The following is a 17,605-nucleotide window of genomic DNA, read 5'->3' on the forward strand; positions in this document are numbered from 1 at the left end:
AAAAAATAAAAGAAATAATAATAAACGTAGTTACATCGTAGAATAGTGGTAAACCTCAATGTTTTTTTTTTCTTTTCCAGCCAAATTACTGAACCTTTTAAGTTTTTTTTTCTTTCTTTAACATGACTGTATATACATGTATCAGGTTATCTAAAAGCTATTGACCCTTTGGAGGTCAAACTTGAGAAGACATTTATTATTATTTGAAAACACCATTATGGAACACCATGTACGCCACTTTGTTCGATGTTCTTCTGTCATTTTTTTGGCAACACTGTAACCCATGGCTACAGAACTGTGATTTCTGGTCAAAAACTTGGGACACATGGTTTCACAGGCCCCTTTCGAAACTAACCTATCATCATTCACGGAGTTCTGCAGAGGTCGAAATACACGATACTTTGAAAAGTGCCACGTCCGGGCTACAAGATGAATGTATTAAGTATCATTCTCACAATGCCTGACGAGTTGTTAAATATGTATGCGGACTGGTGTTGACAGCCTTTCTGTTGGCCTCTTCCGACTGTTTCTTTTGAATTGCTAGGTGCATTCGCACTAGTTGACAGTACAGGTCCAAATCTAATGTTCTGCTTGGCATCTAGTAATTTAGAAGAAACGGTGGAACTGGTCAACAGAATTGAGTGTCGTGTACCAGCCACGCTGACAATGGCCGACCGCATACATAGTATTTAACCACGCGTTAGATTCAAAATGCCGTTACAATCCCACCACCAAATGCGCAGCATAACCTTCCTGGGCGCCATCACTAGCAAAATTGTGTCTGTCCTCGCTTCGATCACGATACTGTTTGCACATTGTTGTTATAGGTTATCCACTGTTCATCACTCGCGATCAACCGCTTCAGAAATAGCTCGAGTTCGTTATGTTTCATTAGAGATTCGTAGACAGAAATTCGATCGAGTAAATGTTTATGATCAAGTCAGATCATGTGGCACATAAACGTCGAGCGTCTGTCGAGCCAACTTTCTCTAAATGATTTAACTTTGATGATGGATGTGTAGGTCACTGCCAATGTTATGACTAGCTTCATGTCGGTCTTGCTCGACTTTTGCTACAATTTTATCCACTTTTTCTGTGATAGGTCGCGTATTGCGGGGAGCATGTTGGACATCGGAATTTCCAGTACGAATGCGACTGAATTACCTTTTGGTGGTTACTTTCGATAATGTATCTTACCTATAAACAACACACATTTCTTTTACGGGCCTGCGCAGCATTTGCGTCTTTATCGAAATGAAACTGTAAAATGTAGTGCAATTTTGCAGAAAGTTCACTAATCTTCATGGCGCAATACCTTACATCTAATTACAAGAATTTCAACACATTTTGCACATTTATTAGCTTCAACTATCAGTTGTCAAATGACGTTAGACCTGACCCACTCCGACTCATAATCTTGAGATTTGAGACACTATTGGCATCTTGTGAGTGGAAAACCCAATCCTTTCTATCAATGCTCAATACACTATCTCAATACACTCAATACACTTAGGTATTTATTTTTTGTTTTGTTTGGTTTTGTTTTCCCCAACCAAAATAGGACCGGCTGGATTATACCTAAAAGCCGTATTGTTTTAACATGTTAAGATTAAAAATTATTTTACTTAAGTTTGTCAGCTAATAAAAAGTTGGATTACTTGTGTTTAGAGGTTCATTATTAATTACATAATTTGCTTGGTTTTGTATTTCAACTTTGAACTGGATACGGTAAGACCAAATTTCTATATTTTCATTACGTGCAATTACGTCCAATAATACAAAATTAAAGTTATGTAATTAATATTTGCATCTGGATTACCATTAGCTGGTAATAAAATTTTGTCTTGTACAATTGTTTTGTTACAAATTTTGTCTTGGTAGCACATGATTGGTAAACATTCCGCATACAATGAAAAGTAAACTGTAAACACATTATAATAATATATATCATTCTCCTTTAACACAATAAGATCAAAGCAAATAATATGGATTATGATTATACCCTTATTATGAACTTTAAATTAAATTACAAATATTAACTAAAAATGCAGTTGCATACGAAATGAAATAAAAAGCAATAACAAGAACGTATGCTAACAGATTTTCATATTTTCACAAAAACTTAGTCTTTCTTAATAAAGCAGTGAGTTATTAAGAAGGACTTTTTCTTATCCATTTTTCTGTAAGTCATCGGTCTGTTTATGTTCATCTTGCAAATCTTTCCTCACTTTCTTGGTTCACATGTGGCAGCACAGCTGCACATGGCAGTAAATACTGAAGTTTTCAGAAGAGTAATAAGTAACAAGTTTCTGCCTTTTTCCATTTATTTTTATATTATTATTCTTAGAAAACAACCAATGCACTACAAATCACACGAAAAAATTACTTAACCCCCCAGAAAAAGTAAATTTTAGTGACAAACTTGAAAAAAAAAGTAACTTTTACTGACCAACTTGGAAAAAAGTAACTTTTAGTTAAAAAAAATTAAAAAAAGTGACTCGCTAAGAGCCCTGGTATTACCTTACCCAAATCCCTGGAGGATACCATATGCTTGGGGGTTTCCTAGCTACAACCTGAACCTCTGGATGCTGCCATGAGCTAAGAAGGTTACCAAAACACCGTATCCTGAAGTCATCACAGAGGCTCTAGAGGCTGTCATGAACTAAAGGATTCCCGTGCAAAAGTATTTCCTTCCTTCACTCGTACTTGTATTCAATAAATAGTTGCAGGTACACTTAGCTTATAGATCTATAACAGGTCTAACAAGAAAAGTTTGCACATGCACTTCTTAATATGTACTCGAAGCAAATGCTTACAATTTCATATCATTTTTCACGTGAATGTTTCCAATTATAATGCTGAGAAAAATTTATTATTAGTCTAAAACTTACCTTAATTTCATTCGGCTCTAAGAGCAGCTTTTTGGTAGAATTATAGATCTGAGGATACCGTCTCCGCAATCCTTGTATTACAGCTTCTGAACAAAGTGCCCTCAAGTCAGATCCGCAGTAGCCAACTGCACTCTCAGCCAAATGATTAATAAGTGCAGGATTTGGCTTCTTCTCCCAATTTCTTACATGAATCTGAAGGATTTCCTTGCGTTCCTGAAAATGTAACAAAAACATTACAAAGAAATATTCAGTAGAGAGGAATACAAACCAACATGAACGACTATAGCTTTCTAGTTAGCACGCAAATGAACACAAAGTATTAGAGCCTTTCCACTAAAGCCAGTCATTATTTTAGTAATTCAAACGGCATTTTCCTGCTGTAAGATCTAACCAAGTTTATAAAAGATTATATAGATACTGCACTAAAATTTACAGTGGAATAAAATGTAATGGAATAAAAGATAAGAAAAGAGCAAAATAAACATTATGAAATATGCTAGAAAATAAACAAGAAAAATGACGATCAAAATAGATTTCTTGGTGGAAGAAGTGGAGGAATTCTATTACTTACGAAGTAAAATAACGAGGGTTAACAGGTTCAAACAAGATTTAAGATTTAGGCTCAAGCGAAGAAGACATTCGAAGAAAAACAGAAGCTTCAAACTGGAAGCATCGACATAAAACTGTCGAAAAGGCTCATGAAAGCAAATATGTGAAGTATAAAATTGTACGGATGTGAAACATAGAAGAGGAAAATGAAATGTAGTGCTAGAGAAGAATGATGAAAATTAGATGGACGGACACAGTATTATGAGAAAGTACTGGAAAATTTGAGAAAAACATTAAAATGGTAGAGAACAAGAATTTTAGGAATGATCAAAAATAAATCAAACGATTGCGATCTTGGCCACCAATTTTAGGAATGATACAAAAAAATTGCGATCTTGGCCAATAATTAGTTTTTAAATCAGGGGCCACAAAATTTTTGAACGGCCCCTAAAATCGAGTTTTCGTATTTTCTACAGAATAAGCACATCGTATGAGTTAAGTGATAGTTTGGGTTTGGCTTCACTATATGTAGTTCTCCAGATATAAGGCCTACAAGAAAATTTTTGATTGAAATATATTGGATCTTCTGATTTTGTTTTTAACGTATATTGAAAAATATTTGAAGGAGAAAAAACAAGGAATGTCACAAAATTACATTTTCGAGAAAACGGTTTTTTAATATTGAAAACCGTGTACAAATGAATAGGGTTGAATTACAAGAACGATCGCTTAATAAAGTTACAAGTTATTGTCCATTCGTTATTGTACGCAGTGAAATAGTATCAAGAGTCACCAACAGATAGGCCAAAGCACTCGTTAAAGCACACACATGGGCATTCCTTGTTTTTTTCCCTTACCCTTTGATACATAATACATGCTGAAACATGGAGAAATCACGTTAGTAGCTATGGAGGGAATTGCAGAAGGAAAAATGACTAGAGGAATTCCGTGATTGAAATGTACGGACCAAATAATACAAGATAAAGGGAAGGGAGAAAAACTGCATCAAATCAATCGATAGACTGCTGACCTGAGATAGTGATGGTAATGATATCGCAGACTTCTTGATTCACTGTTATTCCTATACATTTCAAACTAAATAAGTTAAGCTTCTTTTGCTGCATACTTTTTCGAATACTTGTGAACTACTGATTTTCCTTATTCGATACTCACCTTTTTCGCAGGCAACGGGAAATACAATTCTCTATCGAAACGACCTGGACGTCGAAGAGCTGGATCTATGGCATCAATTCTATTCGTTGCTCCAATAACTATGATATCTCCTCTATTATCTAGGCCATCCATTAAAGCAAGCAATGTGGAGACTATACTAGAGTGGATCTGATCTTGTCTGGAAGATCGCACCGGAGCTAAGCCATCAATCTCATCGAAGAATATGATTGACGGTCTCATTTGATATGCCTTTTAAAAAAAAAGAACAAAAATTTATCTTATTAATATACAAAATAAACCTTGGAAACTATATTAATTACTCTTAGGATAATGAATTAAAACAGAAGGCGTAAATTACAAAGATTGTAATTTAAATCATAAAAATTACATAAATAACATTATCACGACCTGTTCCATGTTCTTCCGTGGCTATTAGTACTTATGAGACAATTAACCCCTTGTGTTCCAGGTTCATTTTCCTACGTGCGTGCTGTGATGCCAGGTTTTTATTTACTGTTAAGACAGTTTAGACCGTTATTGTATAAAGTTCAATGAATATTTTTTGTACAATCGCGCGCGCGCGCACGTACATACAATTTGGAGACATACACTGCGCGATCATGCGCAGACACACACACACATGCATGTGCGAATTGAGCATTCATATTACTGATATATATATATTTAAAAAATGCATTGTTAAATATTTGGGCTTTAAAAAAAGGGAAATTTTGATGTTCTGAAGGGATTTTATGCTGTTTCATGTTGGCCACACTGACCGGAGATGAGTAAGATGGTGTCAGCTGAGGAGAAACAGTAGAACTAACTCTTCCTTGCGCCCACTAAAATCTTTTACGACATAAAAGATTAATACGACCTTAATAAAGGATACGTTTTCATGATATCCCCATAGATGTCATTGGAACGCAAGGAGTTAAAACTAGCTAACTGTATTAACACAACTGTATTAACAAACATTTTTAATTTTACTTAGAAATAAATGGTCAAAGGGCACCACAGAACAGGGATGGCCAACCCGTAGACCGGTAAGTCGTGAGAGGTAGCCCGCAGTGGTCTGTGTCATACTATATTGATCACTGTTACTGCATTATTATATTTCCTCTAGCGAGCTAGTGAACAGATAAACAGACCGCCACTGTACTATGTTGAAATTACAATTAACTCTCACCTCCAAAAAGGTTGGCAACTCCTGACATCGAACAGGTTTCAAATCTGCAACAGACAAGTCTTGTGACCGTCACTCTAATGCCTTTGACTGATCTACCATGTCATCGGCTAGCACAATAACTGCTTATCTTCAACTTATATTTATTCTTGCTTTTCTTACGATAGGTGCGTACCAATAGTACGGGCCGTTTGCTATAATTCAAAAACATTTTAGGAAGGGAAGATTAACATAATTACATCTGAATTTTTACACTTAACGTTTAACTGTACAAAGTTTCAAGCTTCTATACTCGTTTTTATATATTTACTTGCGAAAGAAAATTATATACCTGAAATAATGGATTTCACAATAGAGATGCTTAATAAAGATTTTGTCTACGTGTTGTGAAAAAAGTATCAATGTTCATCCAATGGTGAATCAAGGAGATAAGGACGACCTCTTTTACCAAGACTACCTTTCTTAGTTTTTTGCGATATACAGAGCACCATCGCCCTCCTAACCAAAACTAGCTTAACAGAATTCCCTTCCCTACAAATACTACAGACAAAATGTCGTTGTACGAATTTAAATTGGCATCTATGTATATCATTCAAGTATGCTATACACGGCAGCTGATATAACGTTTCCATGCCAAGTTCTTTTAAAATTTCAGTTTGCGTACTATTTTTTTCTATTTCTCCTTTATTTTCATCCATGCGATAGAAACGTACTTTGCTTGCGATTTGGTAGCGTCTAAAGCCGACCATAGACATTTTTGGTGGTGAATTTTGACGTTTTATAGAACAAAATTTTCCAATCTGTACTTACATTTGTACAGTTTAAAAAAATCGTGACCCAAAAGCTAAATTTCGTGACTTTTTCGTGACTTTCATGACCGTTTTCTGATTTCGTGATCGATAGACACCCTGCTATTATTATATCGTATCATATACGTACATAAAAGCTAACAACAATACAACAAATCATATACGGGGCATTCAGAGAACAAGGGAATCAGGTAACATTAGGACTCCACACACCAGAGATAAGCGCTCTATCACTGATGCATCGTGTCCCCTAAGAAGAATTATGATTTAAATAAATAGATTTCAAGATCTAAGACAAGGAGTCATTGAGAATAATAACGCTCAGATTAAAGACACGGTACTGGTGATTTAAGATAAGAATATAATGTAGAAGGGACTTAAAGAATAACAAACGATAAAAGATTTGTTCACAACGTAGTGTGTATGTTAATACGACTGTATTTTAAGAGAGCATAGGATTTCCATATATTGTTCATAAGATTAAGACTGTTAAATTTCGTAACTCATATTTTCAAAAGTAATAAGGACAATTCTGGCAAAGATGCATTCAATGGTAAGCTTTTTGTTTAATTATTTAGCTCCCAAATTGCTTCACAATGCTGCAACAACGAAATACCTTGTTTCCCTCAACCGGGACTAGTATCTAGAACCACGGGCACTTCAGGCATGCATGTTATTCATTCGGCGTAGTGTTTTAAAAACAGATTCAAAAGTCATTAATTAAAACAAAGCATGCAGATTACAAGTAATAATTTTCATTTTATTTATACAGTGTAACTTGCATAAAATAAAATCAATCACATTTTAAAACAAAGAAAAATAGTTACCTGATCAAATAAAAACCTCAACTGTCTCTCAGACTCTCCAACCCATTTGCTTAAGCAGTCAGCTCCCTTCCTCATAAAAAATGCTACACGACGGTCTTCTTGACTGCATTCATTTGCTAATGCTCGAGCTATTAAAGTCTTCCCAGTTCCTACAAAAAACAATAAATGAAGTACATTCCTTTCTCTTCTTCAGAAGATACACGAAGATACAATATGCTGGATACAGCCGCATTAAAAAGTGTTGTTACTAATGGTTTCTTTCCATCAAAAGTTAACATTAACCTAACGTTAACAATTGCTTTTCTGTAAATCTTCAATAAATATATTTTGCCGCCTTTAACGTTAACTCAAATTAGACATGATCATTATCGCTTAAAGTCATTTATAAATCACGTAACAATTACCTATATACGAAAAATGAAATCTTTCAGTTTTACGTCCTACGCTCTGTGGGCTAAAGAAGACGGATGATTAATGAAAGTGTTGGTGGAATGGAAATATGGGAGGAAATGGGCGAACCCCGACAAAACCCACGGAAACTATGTTGTTCACTATAGTCTCAGTCTGGGATCGAACCAAGGATCCTTTACACCAGAATGAACGTCTTATTGCTAAGCTGCCGAGCTCCTCTTCACCATGTACGTAATATACACCATAGCACGTCCACATTCCATACCTTACACATAAAATTAACTAATTTATGGCTTAAGGAATCCGAGGTTCATCGCCGCAGGAAACAAAAGGACGCTACTAGATTCTATCCTGAGCCAAATTCAATCGGGATTGGTACATTCTACTTCTCGGAAGTCTTGTTTTGTATTATCATCGCCTCCCCCCATCAATCTTCTTTTAGGTATACCCGAAGACTTTCCATCCAGAACTAGATACATTCCATACGAGTGACATGTCCCATCCATCAGAGGTGTCTTGACCTAATAGCTCTTATGATGTCCGGTGACGCGTATATATTTTTTGGAGTTCCGCGTTACGTAACTTTCTTCGATCACTCGTCTGCTCGTTCCAAACTTTTCCTCATGACTGTTCATGACCTTCCTTACACACAAAATCACTAACTTTTCCTGAGAAATAAAATACTTTTAATTTCTGTTTCGAATATCGATAAATTAGAAGGACTTTAGCTAAAGAAATTATCGCTGAAACACATTTAGGTGAAAATTTCATTCTTATATTACATGTCCACGATGTTGCTCATCACAAGTTTACATGGTCGCGGATTGAAACAGGGGATTCCAAACTGAAGCAATATACACCGTGAGCATAAAGTCCTGCCCTGATTATAAAAATGTATTACGGAATAACCGTTGGGCAGAATAATGTAAATTCTGGTCCGTTACATAGGTTAGTATTACAAGTTTTTTTAAAGACCAATAGATGGCACTAGTGCTACCCAAGAGTGACGCAGTACGTTACTTGGCGCGCGCGGATTAGTTGGCAAAATAGCCTCGAAGCAGGAGAAAGCGCAATGCGTGCTGTGGTACCACGAAAGCAAATCGCCCATCAGTGTTCAGCGTAAGTTTGTGACTTCGTATGGCCGCAGCCCTCCGGATGTGAAATCAATATAGCGATGGTATGAAAGATTTAAAGCAACAGGCAGCGTTGAAGAGCTTCCGACAAGTGGCAGGCCTAGTGTGAGTGAGACAACTGTTGATCGTGTTCGGCAAGTGTCGCAAGCGTTTTTTTTTTTTTTTTTTTGGGGGGGGGGGGCTATATCAAGGACAGAGTCTATGCCACACCTGTTGCTGACGTCGAGGAACTGAAGGCTAGGATACAAGCAGTTGTGGGTACTGTGACAGAAGACATGTTACAAAACACCTGGCGGGAGCTGGAATACCGCTTAGACATTCTCCGAGCTACCAAGGGGGCACACATTGAAATGGTCTAATGTAAGTGGTCTTAAAAAAAACTTGTAATACTAACCTATGTAACTGACCAATATTTACATTATATCAAACGGTTCTTCTGTAATAAATTTTTGTAATCAGGGCAAGGCTTTATGCTCACCCTATACTTTCAAAGCAAAGCATGATTCAATTCACATCGTTTAGTCTCTGAAAACTTAACGAAGTACCTAATAAAATATTTTCTGCATAAATAAAAGGCCATTCATATAAAAAGAATAGAATTTCTCGCCTTTGGTATCCGATTCTTGTAATCAATCTTGTGTGACTAGGTTATGGATTATCTCAAGAAGACGTCAGAGTATAAATATAATTTAATAATAATCTATTGAATCGGATACTAAAGGTAAGAAATTCTATTCATTTATAACAAAAAGAGAGAGAGAAAGAGAAAGAGAGAGTGCGAGAGCGAAAGACCTATTTACCCGGTGGACCATGAAAAAGAACTCCTTTGGGAGGCTGAATGTGGAACTTTTCAAAGACTTCTTTATAAAGCAACGGAAAGACAACCATCTCTTTCAAACATCTGATATGGTCTTCAAGTCCGCCAACGTGAGAGAATCTCACACTAGAATCAATGGACATTGGATCAACATCTGCTAAACTCGCTCCAACTTTAGTGCGCTCTCTGACAGCACCATGAGCAAGGTCTTCGGCAGTGAAGTTAAGGGGAAGACACCTGTAACACAGAAAATTTAGTTGTATATTTGCCTTCACCAATTATTACAATAAATGGTATAATATCTCTTTATTCACGAATAATACAATTTACTTAAAGGAGCAAAAGTTTTTTTTCGATATTATGCTGAATCTTTCAGTTCAATACACTGAAAGCATAATGAAGAAGGAATTGAATTTTCCCTAGCGACGTGATTTTAGTAACTCTTCTCGGGCTTATCAACAAGGTGAAGGTACTGACATCTGACGTTTCGAATTTACCTTCAGAGATTGTAATGAAGAGACCGGAGACTTGAGCATGTATATATAGTGACTATTAGGGGCAGCGGTATAAATGGGGGCTAGTGATTGGCTGAAGGAAATACTGGCTTCTGATTGGCTGAGAGATGCTGGCTTTTGATTGTTTGTTGGTTATAACTACGAAAAATGGCTTTGTTGAATGTCTTGTCTCAGCCCTATCTGGTTGGCCTTATCAGGAACAAATACAGACATTCAACAAAGCCATTTCTCTTAGCCACAACAACAACTAATCAGGAGCCAGCATCCCTCAGCCAATCAGAACCCAGCATTTCCCTCAGTCAATCACAAGCCCCCATTCATAGTCTGCGCCTAAATAGTCACTACATATACATGCACACGTCTTCGGTCTCTTCATTACAATAACTGAAGATAAATCCGATGTCTGCATTCGAAACGTCGGGTGTCAATACCTTAACCTTGCGAAACGAAAGTAACACCAGGAAAATCATATAGAAGGCCTAACATCATGATTACATATCAAAAGACTAATACAGGTTCAAAAAGGTATCATCAATTCATATTAATGCTGATAATTCTGAATTTATTTATCTCCATCCAAATATTCCTTTTAAAGTCATGCTTAAAAATTTCATTTTATGTTCAATTTACTTCTTTAGAAAATTACAAAAAGCGTACAGAAACTAGAACTTAATGTATTTTGTTTTAATATGGAACGATGATTATCTAACAAATTTTATTAGCATTAAAAATAATATCCACTAATGATCTAATTCGGAATATACTAATTTTTACAACATGATTAATTTACTTCATTACTTTGACAAAACATTACAGAAAAAAAATAATAATAATTTCGAAATAGCTAGCGTATCTTACAAACATCAATCTAATTACTACACTTTCCGCTTTCTGCATGACGACTACATTTTGCAATTCCTTACACAAAATGTCGCTGCTGTGAGCTAGCAAGCATAGAAAGCAGCGTTATGTTATGTTAATACCTTGTACATTTTTTAGTCTTTTTTCTTTCAGTATGGAACTTGCAGGTGATTGTACCTTCATCTTTGATCACACATTCTCGTGATAGTCTAAATACAAACACACACAAATCAAATAAATATATGAATTTAAATTCAACACATCACCTTAAAATTCAAAGAAAAGGATTCTACCGTGCATTCTAACTACAACTGATCTTACATCTAAGTTACATTAAATCGCCAGTGTACCTTAATAAAGTACATTGGTGTCCAAAACTTCAGCACGAAGAACATATTGAAGCCTTTTAACAGGGTGTCTACTAAAATTCTAAAATGAAATTTCGTGACTTTTTCGTGATCTTTTCTTTACCAAACCATAAAATTTCGTTACATTCAAAAACCCATAACAGTACCTATATTCTTCAGCACTTATCTTTATCTTATCTCTACTTTTAAAGGCTGTTCCTTGGAGTAATTAAAGGCTGGTATCTTCTCACAGTTGAATAAATTGGTTAGATGCGTAGGTAGTTTCGGCGATGCGATGTGATTTGCATCGCCAATGCTCAATGATGCCGGCTGAAGGACAGTCTCAAGAGTGAATTTGAATGTGAATTAGCCGAATTTCATGCATGCGATAGAAGCGTGGTTTGCTTGCGATTTTGTAGCGTCTAAAGCCGACAATAGAGATTTTTGGCAGTGAATTTTGATGTTTTATACAATAAAATTTTTCAGTTTGTACTTATATTCGTATAGATAAAAAAAATCGTGACCCTAAAGCTAAATTTCTTGACTTTCATGACCGTTTTCTGATTTCGTGACTTTTTCATGACTTTTGTGACTTTCGTGACGAAAGACCGATAGACACCCTGTTTAATCTTACAATGGATTTATAATAAGTTTGATATGTCTGATTGGTGCTCTGCAACTGTTAATGACAGAAATTTGTTTATCATGTGAGATTAATACTATGATATTCTTTGGCAGGACATGTCAAGATTTGATAAAAGGCAGCATCTGATAGGTTTTAATATTTTTTAAACAAACAGAAGTTATTGTTAATAACCCTTACCAGAAAGCCAGTTAAGAAAAATGTGCATAACTAACAAAACCAAGGCGAGCTCTCACCATTAACTGCCGTGTGATATCTATTGTAGTAGCATATGATTACATGTAACTGCATATTCTACTTGAATGGGAAAAGCTGTTTGCGGAACGGAAGCAATGATTGTGTCTGGTATTTTACGAGACATTCTCTAGTACCTAGCGATAAGAGATAAAAGGCATCTTGCCCGGAAAAGTGCGCCACTAATGTTGGTCTTGACTTCAGTAAAATCTGATGTTTCAGGTGGTTTGCTTTTAATTGTTTCGACATAAATAATTAACGCAGGAATCATGGGCATTATACGATTGATCACACTTGAATTTTCCACTCATCTAATGGAACAGAATATAAGAGGAAACGCCAGTGTTCCTAAGGCTATAATGAACTCTCCCCTTCAATGGAAAGTCCTCGAATAAAAAGCAGAATGAGTTCAAAAATCTGCTTATTTCCTAACCAGCTTTCGTGTGTGTGGTTTTTTATAAGCCAATTCAAACGGGCTCTTTTTTGTAGTGGGGTCCCTGACTTCCTTGATTTCTCTGACCAGTAGGAACCCTGCTATAACACGCACAGGATGAACCCTGCTGTAACATGCACAGGATAATGGTAAGTTTTATTATAATTCGCACATAGTGCGCGCTCAAAGCAGAAAACTTTCACTAGAACATCCACAGGATTATGAGTTGCCGTTGCATGATTGCAACATAGCACTTAATGCGATGAAAACCTCCTTTCTACCGTAAGGTAACTTGGGAGGCTTGAATAGATTTTAACAAGTTGCAATAAATCCATTTCTTACTTCTAACGATGACCCGTACTTATTCTCGCACTACAATGTCATAAAACGCCCTAACTTCATGCCCTACCTTATATATAATATTATCATGCTTGTTATTGACAACTGACTGAAAAGAACACACAATAATGTCTAACCTGTTACGAGATTTTACAGCGCTTTTAGCTTTCCTTCGTTCAAATCTTTCCTCATCACTACTACTAGATGTGGAGCTTTCATTGTGAGTAGGCTGTCGACGAGGTCTTAGTCGCCGGATAGGTGTTCTATGTGCCGGCGAACGAATCATCCCTAGTCTCCTTCGAACATGGGGTGGAGTATCTTCACGGTAACAAATGCTTGTGCTTCGAGGACGAGATGGCCGAGGAGGTGCTACGAAGTAGAAAAAGAAACAGTTTTTATGCACATATTAATTCAACAAACTTAATACAGATTTCTTATTTATAACAATAATGGATAGCACATTATCATAGAATTAAAATTGAATTGAGCAGCATAATCATAGAAATTATAACACTACCAATCTCATTTGTTTCCCGTACTTCAACCTGTAAATACATAAGATTTTTAGAAACTACTGCATCAGGGAGAAATAGATTAAAACTAACAACAGAAGAGGAAAGACGAACGCAAACTCTTGTTCAGAAGTAAAAAACTAGCTATCCACCTCCAAGTTCAGAATCGTAAATAAAACAATTAAGTCAACGAACGGATCAACTGAAACCCTTTCGTCGGCCGTAATTACAGTATGGTTCATAAAAGTAATGCGTAGTTAGTAGTATACTATAGCATATATCCTTCACCAAACAATAGGAAAAATCGTTCATTCTTTTTTACCGTTACAGGAATAACCATTGAAAGATGGCGTTCCGAATCCACAACCCGTCCAAACAATATCAACGAGCCGTCATATATAGTTCCTTACTGTTGAAGGATGACAACCACCTAATGTGTTTTGTTGAATGAAAATGAAATGAAATCTGTGAGTTTTACGTCCCACGGTTATGCCGGTTAGGCTAAAGGAGACGGTGGTGATGAGTAATGAATGAAAATGGTGGAATGAAGAAAGTGGGAGGAAACGGGAGAACCCCGGGAAAACCCACGCACACGGTGTTTGTCCACTACAAAGTTCACTTGGCGGGGGCTGGGATCGAACCCGGAACCCCAAGCACCAGAGGTGAACGCTCTACCACTGAGCCACCGCGGCTTCTTTTTTGTTTGTTTGTTTGTTTGTTTGTTTGTTGAATGAGGACGAATACAACGACAGATGCGAATCGACACAACAGTGATCGATTGGCAAGAATGTTTTGGAAAGGATGTGCGGGAACAAGTGATGATTCTCATCTTGGACAAGTCCATGTTAAAACAATTGTGCAAAAATGTCTTAAGCTATTCGTGAGAATAGACGCCTGAGCATTCGATCCATAGCGAAGCAATTAAAAATGAGTTATGATCTGACCAGAAGGTCAATGGTCAATAATTTGAACGCCGCTCTTTCAAATCTAACGTGGTATTCGTAGATTGGTGATACAGTGGGATAAATATATGAAATGAAATCTTTCAGTTAACATCGCATGATCATGCCCTTCAGGCTAAGGGGACGAATGATTAAGGCAAGTGAATGATGATGGAAGAATTGGTAAAATGAGAATGTGGAAGGAAACATGAATATCCAAGAAAACCAACCGACGAACACGATGTTGTCCAACACCAACTTACATGGCCGGTGGGAAGTAAATTTTTGAAAGCGTGTAGTGACTTCTTCTGAAGCTCAAACACACGTCACAATCATCATAAATGCCTTCATATTGTGTATAAGGGGCAGTTAAATGCTATTAATATTTCCGTAGATATTGTCTACAAACGGGTTTTAATTGATCACACAATATATATTGACTTGAAATAAAGACTATCCACATTTATTTAATTTCAATTTATAAGCTTCTTAAACAGAGATAATGGCCAGATTGTTATGAACAAGACCGTACATGGGGACGTTAGAAACTTGCTAAAGACACGAACTAGATACAAATAATAAAGCTCTAAACGAATGTCTCAACATCAACAAATATGTAAAGAAAGTGTGAAGACTGATGTTACGCACGATAATCATTTTCTTCTTTGCAGGTACTGCAGTTGTGGGGAACTAAAAGCCAAGTTTTGTGCACTCTGCCAAAATTTAGGTTTATTTTCGGAATTTTATCTTCAATAAAAACTGGTTCAAATATCTGGATGCTCTATTTATCAACTTTGATCTTTTTCAAGTTGATATTTGAAATCACATAAATTTCCAAAGGCCTGATACTAATACATTACTAAAACGTCTTACCTAATTCTCGTAGAGAAGCGAAAGAAAATATTCTTTTGACAAAGTCATATAAAAAAAGAAAAAACATACTCAACCTGTTCGAAAGGTATCAAAGCTCTAAGTTTGTTACGTGATGTATTGACTGAGTACCACATGAGATCAGATAGTTCGGTGAAGGCTTTTGCTTACCTTCACCGTGAAGAAAGGAAAACTATACCACAATTAATTTCACGAAGAGAAACAAATAAAAAGTTCATCTTTCTCTTGGCGTTAAATGTTTCAAAGCTAAACAATGTTTCGGGTTTTTAATCCACATAAAGGTTTTTTTTTTATATATATATATATATTTTATTTTATTTTTTTATTTTTTTATTTATTTATTTATTTTATTTTTTTTATTTTTTTTTTTTTTAAAGTTTAACGTTCTACGAGTATGCACTGAGGCTATGGGAGACAGAGATAATGACATGGATGGCAATGATGAAGTGAAGGAATTGGGAAGAAACGGGAACCTCGAGAAAATTCACTTCCATGATGTTTGTCCACTACAAAGCGTTCTGCCACTGAGCCACTTCGATCCCCTCTATATCTAATTATTTCATAAATTGTCAGAGGTTTGGAAATAAAACACAGACAGTGTTGGTAATATATATACTGATATCCTTTTGCAAGATGATCCATGCAAGTAGGAGAATGAAAAGCACAAATCAGATTTCCAAATATGCATCTTAAGCCTGAATGCTGGCCCGGAGACTGGCAGACTACTCGTCAATGGAATTACGAAGTATCAACGGGGAACTGGCAGGGTGTCTTGACCAGGAAGTCTACATTAGGGTGTCTCTTCTTGCAGGCCATTGATTGAAGCAATGACAACTCGAGCAGGTTCAGATTCGAGCTATTAGAGGATGTCTGATGTGGAGATGAAGTCTTACACATTAAACCGTAACCACTCCTGTGTTGACCGTGCCTTGTGTGCGGAAGCAGTCCTGTTGGATGGCCCACTGTTGCTTTGGAAATATGGTAGTACTCAGTGGTTTCACAATTGTTTATTTCCCTCAAAATTACATTCAAGGACTGTTCTCGTCTCTATCTAAAAGCACTTGGCTTAGTATCGGAAATAAGATCGTTTCTCAGAAAGCACTAATAAACAGTCCTCTGCCTGCAGACTACACGTGAAAGCTACGGGTCATTCGACGGAGTTAATCACGTGAAAAGAGTTGGTTGTATTTCCCTTATCTCGTGTGACTTAGTGATTCATTCATTTTTTTTTTTTTTTTTTTCGTTTCGATACTATATTTAATTCTACATGTATTATTAGGTAAATAACACCTAATTTATGTATACTTATTTACATCAAGTACAAAAATAAGACTAAACATATTACAGGCAGGAGTATAACTATTAGTATTATAGAGAGTAAACTCACCAACAGACACCTGGAACCGTTCCACAATTGGCTTCGTTTTTCGAAGATGATACTTCCCAACTCGTCCTTCACGCTCGTCTTCTCCTGAGCTGCTGTCTCCTCCCATTTGGCTAGTTTGGCTTTCTGTTTGCTCATCATCTGAACTCTCTGCAAGCGAGGAAGAAAATTCAACATAATTAGCGTTCAACGAAGAGAGGGAGGATGTCTAAAGAAGAAATATGCCAATAGATAAATCTCATTAACTTGATGGTAATGATAAGGGAGAGTATATTCTCATGTGTAGTTATCGAGAATTGTAAACTTAAAAATTACTGCTGCGTGATAACCACGCTACCTATTAAGATTGAACTGATACATCCAACTTTTCATTATGACAGCATACGGTATGGTGAATGTGATATACAGAAAAATTATGATTAGCTCTTATATTTTCAATTTTGTTTAACTATACGTGCAAAAAATAAGACGTATTTCAATCGATAATTACATCGAGCTAACACATGAGGTGCTTGAGGATAAATCCTTGTTAGCAGTTTTCGAGAAAAAGGAACTAAAGGCTTACGTCTGGATAATATGGTGGATGACAGACCACTTCCCGGCCTTATCGAGCACATAAATCAGCTAAAGATTACAATACATGCGCCCTAGTATTGTCCTGAAAAATGATGGAAGTATTCGGCAGAAAGTGTTCCTGCTTCCGTGGAAA

The 17,605-nt window shown here is 36.3% G+C and overlaps 1 protein-coding gene across 4 annotated transcripts in view; it reads right to left on the reverse strand.

Moving 5' to 3' along the window:
• The window catches only part of LOC145671379 (ATPase family AAA domain-containing protein 2-like), a 116,756-nt gene that overhangs the window by 52,746 nt on the left and 46,405 nt on the right, over nucleotides 1-17,605 (reverse strand). For 3 of the 4 annotated variants that reach the window (XR_014128517.1, XM_081740485.1, XM_081740461.1), the window contains exons 7-13: nucleotides 16,900-17,046; nucleotides 13,306-13,537; nucleotides 11,295-11,381; nucleotides 9,780-10,033; nucleotides 7,436-7,584; nucleotides 4,614-4,862; nucleotides 2,892-3,104 (exon numbers count right to left, since the gene is read on the reverse strand). Coding sequence is in view for 3 of the 4 variants with exons in the window: in XM_081740485.1 (XP_081596611.1) it covers nucleotides 2,892-3,104; nucleotides 4,614-4,862; nucleotides 7,436-7,584; nucleotides 9,780-10,033; nucleotides 11,295-11,381; nucleotides 13,306-13,537; nucleotides 16,900-17,046 (1,331 nt within the window). In the remaining variant the exon portion in view is untranslated. The remainder of the gene's footprint in view (nucleotides 1-2,891; nucleotides 3,105-4,613; nucleotides 4,863-7,435; nucleotides 7,585-9,779; nucleotides 10,034-11,294; nucleotides 11,382-13,305; nucleotides 13,538-16,899; nucleotides 17,047-17,605) is intronic. The other variant, XM_081740475.1, reaches the window with a different exon arrangement.

Source organism: Thermobia domestica, chromosome 2, assembly GCF_964235325.1.
Source record: "Thermobia domestica chromosome 2, izTheDome1.hap1.1, whole genome shotgun sequence".
Lineage (NCBI taxonomy): Eukaryota > Metazoa > Arthropoda > Insecta > Zygentoma > Lepismatidae > Thermobia > Thermobia domestica.